The sequence below is a fragment of the Alligator mississippiensis genome, chromosome 16, assembly GCF_030867095.1.
Source record: "Alligator mississippiensis isolate rAllMis1 chromosome 16, rAllMis1, whole genome shotgun sequence".
In the NCBI taxonomy this organism is placed as follows: Eukaryota; Metazoa; Chordata; order Crocodylia; family Alligatoridae; genus Alligator; species Alligator mississippiensis.
This window is the reverse complement of record NC_081839.1, coordinates 30,515,271-30,521,921: the sequence shown is the minus strand read 5'-3', so window position 1 is coordinate 30,521,921 and position 6,651 is coordinate 30,515,271. Positions and strand designations below refer to the sequence as shown.

Sequence of the window (6,651 nt, the reverse complement as noted above, 5' to 3'; positions counted from 1 at the left end):
TGTCTGCATAAAACTCACAGCCCTATTCTTTTGCTGGTTCCTTTCGCTCTCGTGAGGTTTTTATCCTGGTTGCAATCCAGGGTCACGTCCGGGATGGGATTGTAGCCTGGTCTTATTTGTGGGGTCAGCGCTGCTGGGGCAGGGCACCAGTGACTCGAATGCGCTGTCTAACACAGCTCTGCTGTTAAAGTATGTGGGGTCATAGAGGGCATTTTAACCACATGGCAATGAACTCAGCAGTCTCTGAAGTTATTTTCCCTGTGTGGGGTTGCTGGGATGTCTCGTTTTAGGGTTATACCCTTCCCCCAACCAGGGCAGTACTGCAGTTATGGCCTATGAGGACATAACTACTTGCTCTGCAGCAGGGTGGCTATATTTCCAGAGCTCCTAGTGTTGAGCCCCAGCTCAAGTCTGGGATCGTGCCCGGTATGCAAAGGCCAATAAAGATACCAGGGGTGAATGTACAAAGAAGGTTTATTGCTAGCAATAAAAGGTGCGAGCGGAATAATTTCACATAACAAGCACACAGATCACTATTTCTGAGCATCTTTTATACAGGAGTCTTGAACCGTCATAAGCATCCTTGTTTGCTAATTGGTTATAAAGGAGTGACGCAAGGAGTTCTTTACTGAGCATGTCTCTATACCTGTGTTTTAGCCATGTATCTCATTTACATACATGTATGTCTAATTAGCATACTTTTTCCCCACCTAGGGGTGTGATTTTTAGTATTTTAATGAGCTCTTTGGCCCAGTACTCTGATTCTGCTTTTGTTTTCAAGCCTCCTTTATCTAAGACTGTCTGCTCCTTATCATTGCAGATGGGCATTTGTCACATAACATTCCCTTTTGCTTGGTCTTTGCGTAGTAGTTTCTAGGTCACTCCTTACACTAGCATACCTCTCATGTAAGTGCGTGGTCCCCATCAAGGCATCTCTCTGCTGCCATCCTTCCACCCGCCTGGCTCGTCTACACATCTGGCTGCTCTCCCCCATGATTAGAGGCCCCATGCTCTCAGCCCTCTCCAGGCCGATGGATGGTGCACAGCTGGGAAACATCCAGGGCCACTGGGAGAGACAGGGAGGCTGAGAAACCACCAGGCACAGAGAGGTAAGCTCAGCCCATCCCAAGAGACTTGGCAAGATCCCAACATCCTGCCCCAAGCGCAGACATCCTCCTTCACTACCTCCCCAGGGGGCTGCAGTGGCTTGGGCTCTGGGATTGCTCTGAAGCAGTAGATGACATTGCCAACACCTGTGCTGAGGTATCCACTTTGCTTTCCAAGCCTGCTTTCTTGCAGCATGTTCTGGCTGGAAATCAGTGGGCTTTCCTGGATTTGCAACATACCTTTTATGAACCAGGGAAATTCCCCTGGACCCACGCATGGCTTTCAAGATGCATCCGAAGACGGTCAGCATTTCCAGTCTCCAGCGTTGTTCCAGAGATCAAACTGGGGTAAGTCTCCTGACTCCGGGCCTGGGAATGGCTCTTGTCCAGCTGGGTGGCTGGCTTCCTAGCATTCTCAACCTCGCATGGCACCCCTTGTTAGACTCAAGTCACCCCTTGGAAAACATCAGCTCGGAGTTTCACCTTTTTTTTTTTTGACGACAGAAACATAATAGAGCAATTATCTGTTGCAAAGAACTCAGACCACAGCAGATCAGATGTGTCTAACACAATTGGTTCCTATTAGAAATCCCTGGGTTGATCTTGGGAATCACGGCACACCTAGCAGTGCTAACAAACCCCTTTAGGATGCTTGGCACCCCACAGCATCCTAACAGATCTCAAGGGGACCGCGGCACTGTCCTAGTCTGTCTGAGACTAGATCTCTGCTGCGTGTGGTTCTGCCATGTTCCACGAGAGGGCATAGCTGGGTTGTGTTTCCACCGCACTCGCATTGTTCTGCACTTGGAAAAGCAGTCAGGCATCTGTGCCCTGGACTCTCCTTAGGTGGGTAGCAAGGTTGCAACAGCAATTTTCCCAATACAGACATTTCAGTGTATGCAATGTGTAGCCAACCCCCACGCACTGCAGGTTTTAACTTCCCAAGCCATCCACCACTTTGCAGGATCTCTCATTATTCCCCTGCACTCCCCCCTTGCAAAAAACCCAACAAAAAACAAACCCAAGGTTGTGTCCAACAGATGAATAAAGCTCATTTATCACAACATTTCTTGCCAAAGCCCTGTAAAACCCACCTGTGCCAACAATCCTATTGAAAGGCAACTATTTGCAGGTGCAGCGGGGGACACAAATTGGCACCCAGCAAGTGGGGGAAGGAAGTTTTGGCTGCGAGCAATGGTATAAATAGAGAAAAGCATTAGTGGATCTTTATTGTCTGTGCCGAGCTGATGTTGCAGCTTGTGCGTTGAGGTCCTATCTGGAAGGCGGCTGTCTGTAAATCAAGCTTTATCCCCCAAGGTTTATTGTTCTCCAAAGGAGGAATGGATGTTGGCAGATGGAGAGTACGCAATGATGAGTATGGATGGGTCATTCATTGATGTCACTGTAAAAGAGCTGCTGATTTCTGGCAGTGGTATCGTCAGTAAATCGAGAGCTGACTATCTCCAGGACAGTGTGAAAGCTAATCTGTCTCAGGGTGGAAAGATGGTTTTATGTTAATACAGAAAAGACTTTCCCTGAAGGTGCATGGTCTTAACATCTACAAGCATTTTTTTTTATTTTTTTTTGAAGAAAGCTTTTATTAGGGCCACAGGAGGATGATAAACTAATGCATGCGTTACAATGAGGCTGTAAACTAGTGTCCAAAACCAAGTTGCATTAGCGAAAATCAAGAAGCTACCGGAAAGTCAGAAGCAGAGCCCGGAGGAGGTCAGGGTGACCTTGCTGTCCTCCAGGCACCGTGGTTTTGGTTTGGTTGTTACGAGGTGCTTTGGGGATGTTCTTGCCAGCTATTTTGAACAGATGGTTGGGAGATTGGACTCGCTGACTCAGGAGGACCCTTTCAGCCCGGGGTGCTGAGAAGTGGCTCCTCTTCCCTGCTGTGACACTTTGAAGCAGAAGGTGCTGAGCACCACAGTTACATGGAAATCAATGGGCACTACAGGGGCTCTTAACTTCCTCACCTCCAGCTTGGGCCACTGAAGCTGAGGTACCCAACCTCACTTGCCTTCTTGGGAAATTGTTGCCTGTTGCATTTACTGAGAGCAAGAACGCCAAATAGGTGTGAGCCTGACCATCTGTTTGAGTTAACACTGGTCTATTCGTGTATCCTGCATGTATAGATCCACATAGCCCAAAGCAGGAGGCACAGTTACAATCAAGGAACCTGACTTGACTTTGCTTTGTTTTTAATTCCCCTACTGAATTCGACAGCAGAGCTATGGCCATAAACCTGCAGGCAGAGAACAGCCAGAAAATTGTATTGCAACTTCTCTGAGTTGCTGTGGATGCTGTAGAAATGATAATGAGCAAACTATACAGCTGGATTAAGCAGGGAATCTCATTTGAAGAGGGCTGCAGTAGGGCACCCCAGGCCCTGAGCATCTCGGATGAGCCTTATTTTAGTCGTACCATTTATTTCCATAGCTGCAGCTAAAATATTGTAGGGGATGCATTTTTCCTCTATTGGGGCAATTGTATTTAGAGCAGTTAATAACAAGGGGCCTGGTCTTTGCAGCTGGGTCCATGCAGCCAACCCCTCATGCCTGCATGCATTCTTCCAGGAGCCCACGTGACTGCAGGGAATCGTTTCATCCCTGTGATTGGGGCCACGAGAGGTTTTGTAAAGGGTGAACCTTAACCATCTTTTAACGTTCAGCTGAACAGAAATTGTCGTCAATACAGACCGATTTGGTCTCTCTTGCCAAATGCTCATTTCTCCCCTGGGCTCCCAAGCTGCATTTCAGCTCCGTGATTAAACTCCCCAGTCCTTGGTGAATTCCCCAGTCCTCTCGCTGCATGGTCCTTCCAGCCTTTGCAGAGTGAGCAGTCCACGAGGTGGCATTGTGTACCAGCCTATCGGGCCCACGGAGAGGAGGGAGGTGGTGTGGCGGCTGCAGCTCTGAGCTAGGGAAAGCGGTGAAGGCAGATGTCTGTCACCCAGGCGGCTGGTCTGCTGGCAGTGAAGGGGCTCACGTGCCTCAGGAGAGGGAATCGGGTGCATTGCATGCTGCTGGGGATTGCATGCATATGGAAAAGCCCCCAGTTGGTGTGTCTGTCAGCACCCATCCCTCGGGGTTAAGCATCCCTTATGGCACCCAGCTGGAGCTGCAGCCCCCTGCACCTGTAGAGACCCCTAGTCCGGCCAGGGTGATCACTGCACCCACCAAGAGAGCAATAAGGCAGACATATCTTAGATTGCAACCCCTGAAAACAAGGCCACGTCTGAGCCCTATGACACCGCAGCCTGGAAAATCTCTCCTGAGAAGTCCCCACCCTGGTAACTTCTCCATGTCCCACTTCTCCACGCTGCTCTGCTCCTGATTTTCTCCCCTTGGGTTTTCCTCCTTCCTTGTGCTCGCACAGGAGCTCCCTGCCTTCCCCGGACTCGTCCCTGCTCTCTCCCCGCTTCCCAACCCCATGATTTTGGGGTGCCTTTGACACTGGGCAGAGCGATCCCGCCCAGCCCTGGGGGAAAACCTGCCTTTCCAGGAAGGAAGAGCAGCCTCTGGGAAAAGGCATGTGCTGGAGAGCGTGGGTTCAGAGACGGATGTGTGATAGCTTGTACCTGGCATTAACACTCAAACAATTTCGGGGGAGATTCCCAGCAGCGTGGAGACCTGGGGAGGTCAGAGCCTACATAGCTGGCTGGGAACAAACTTCTCTATTACTGTCCTGCATGATCCAATGCAGACACCTTGCCTCGGACCCCCTTGGGCAGCGTGGGTGTGGGGGAATCTGTATACCGGGAGATCACAGAGGGCTATAGGAATGAGTGTGCCCTGAACCCTGCACAGAGGGACACTGTAGGTCCCTGGCGCCTCAGCTTGGAGAGCTGGTCTGAGCGTGAGGGAGATGATGGTGCAGGAGGGGGGTCTCCCATGAGGAGCTGACAGCAGGGGCTGATCTTTTCTATGCTGGCATCCATAGCAGTGAGTGCCACGACTGGGAGTCAAGGAGAGGAAGGACAAACCCTGTAACATGAGTCATGTCACCTCCATGTGCCCAGCTTGCCCCCGCTGCACAAGTGGTGTCATTTGCTGAGAGCCCGTGTCCAGCACGGCTTACCACGTAACCACCCAGGCCCTGAGGGCACCAGCGCAGGCAGGCCCACGCGGACTCTCCTGCAGCATGGGCAGACCCAGCACTGGGGTCTCTGTGTTTTCTGGGCCTTCTCTCAGATTGCAAGCTCCCTCCCTGCTCTGGAGCTCAGTGCTTTCCCTGGGGCCTGCCCAGGCAGGTGTCTGTCTCAGCCTCCTTTATCTGTGCTGCGGCAGGCGGGAGCCCAGTGCATTTCCTACAGGGGACGATTAAGATCTAGGACTTGCCGTGCACCAAGTCTCGGCAGAGCCCCTTCTCGCGGGCTTGGCAGCGGGCAGGCAGGCAGGTGCTGTGGGGTGTGGGTGCCTCGCTGAGGCTGCCTTGCTCCCTCTCCCACCCCACCCCCTTTTAATGCTGCAGGGACTCAACCCTCCCAGAATTACTAATATGCAAATCTCACCGTTTTGCATGGGCCATGTGCCAGGCTCCCAGCGTCAGGACAGTGCCAACGTGGGGGCGCGGCCTCCTCCATCCCCAGCGTGCTCACCTGGCCCGGCGGGACGGAGGCAATGCAGCTGCCCCTGCTCTTGGAGCTGACCTGAGCCCTGCCGACGAGGTGGTGCTACAGTGGGGGAGGCCAAGCTGGCAGCCCCTCGGGCAGGTCTGGGGCTGGCAGCAGGAAGCTGGGCACGCTGTGGATTCCCTTCCCCTTGCAGGATGGTGAATCTGGAGTCCATGCACACAGGTAAAGGGAGAGAGGGCTTGGCTGGGTCCAGCAGGCAGCAGAGGCCTGCAGGTCAGGTAGGGGATGGGGAAAGGGACCCAATCCCTACTTCGACCCCTCCGCATGACTTCAGTAGCTGCTGCCAAGTCCACGAGGCTTCCTGCCTGCCTGTGCAGGGGTTTCTGCAGGAGGCGGGGGCACATTTAGCAGCCTTTAGGCGAGGAGCTAGAGCTGAAGAGACAGAGGACTGCAGGGGCACAGGAGGAAACGCAGTCAGCAGGAGAATGGGGTTTTTCGGGGGAATAGCTAGGCGTGCTTAAGAGACACGGGGCTAGCAGGGAGTTTTGGGCAGAAGTATGTCTGGTTGGTTACCTCCAGTTGCCACCTCATCCATAAGCCCAGCTGCACACAAGCAGCTAAGGGCAGGGTGGGCGCACAGGCGTCGGCCTGCCCCCGGGCACAGGACAGGCAGCTGGAGCAGAAGGCACCATCTCCCTCCGGTGAACGAGCTCTGCATGTGCACAGGGCTCGGGTTAGGGATGGGATGTGGGGAACTAGAACTTGTGTTAGTCCCAGGACAGAGAAGCCCCTGGTGAATGCCCTAAATCATGGCAAGAGGCATGGGGATGTGCACCAGTGTGTGCTTCTGTGCCAGGGTATAAGGGTCTTCATGTGTTCAAGGCATACATTAGTGTCCCCACGTGGCTTGTATATGCTCGTGGGTACTTTCAGATCACTGTTTACTGCCAGCAGGTCTGCATG

At 52.7% G+C, this 6,651-nt stretch overlaps 1 protein-coding gene across 1 annotated transcript in view; it reads left to right on the top strand.

Moving 5' to 3' along the window:
* Nucleotides 1-91: 91 nt before the first annotated feature.
* The window catches only part of POU2F3 (POU class 2 homeobox 3), a 54,487-nt gene continuing 47,927 nt past the window's right edge, over nucleotides 92-6,651 (top strand). Inside the window, exon 1 of the mRNA XM_059719696.1 lies at nucleotides 92-1,454. Within this exon, the coding sequence (XP_059575679.1) occupies nucleotides 1,238-1,454 (217 nt within the window). The 5' untranslated portion in view covers nucleotides 92-1,237. The remainder of the gene's footprint in view (nucleotides 1,455-6,651) is intronic.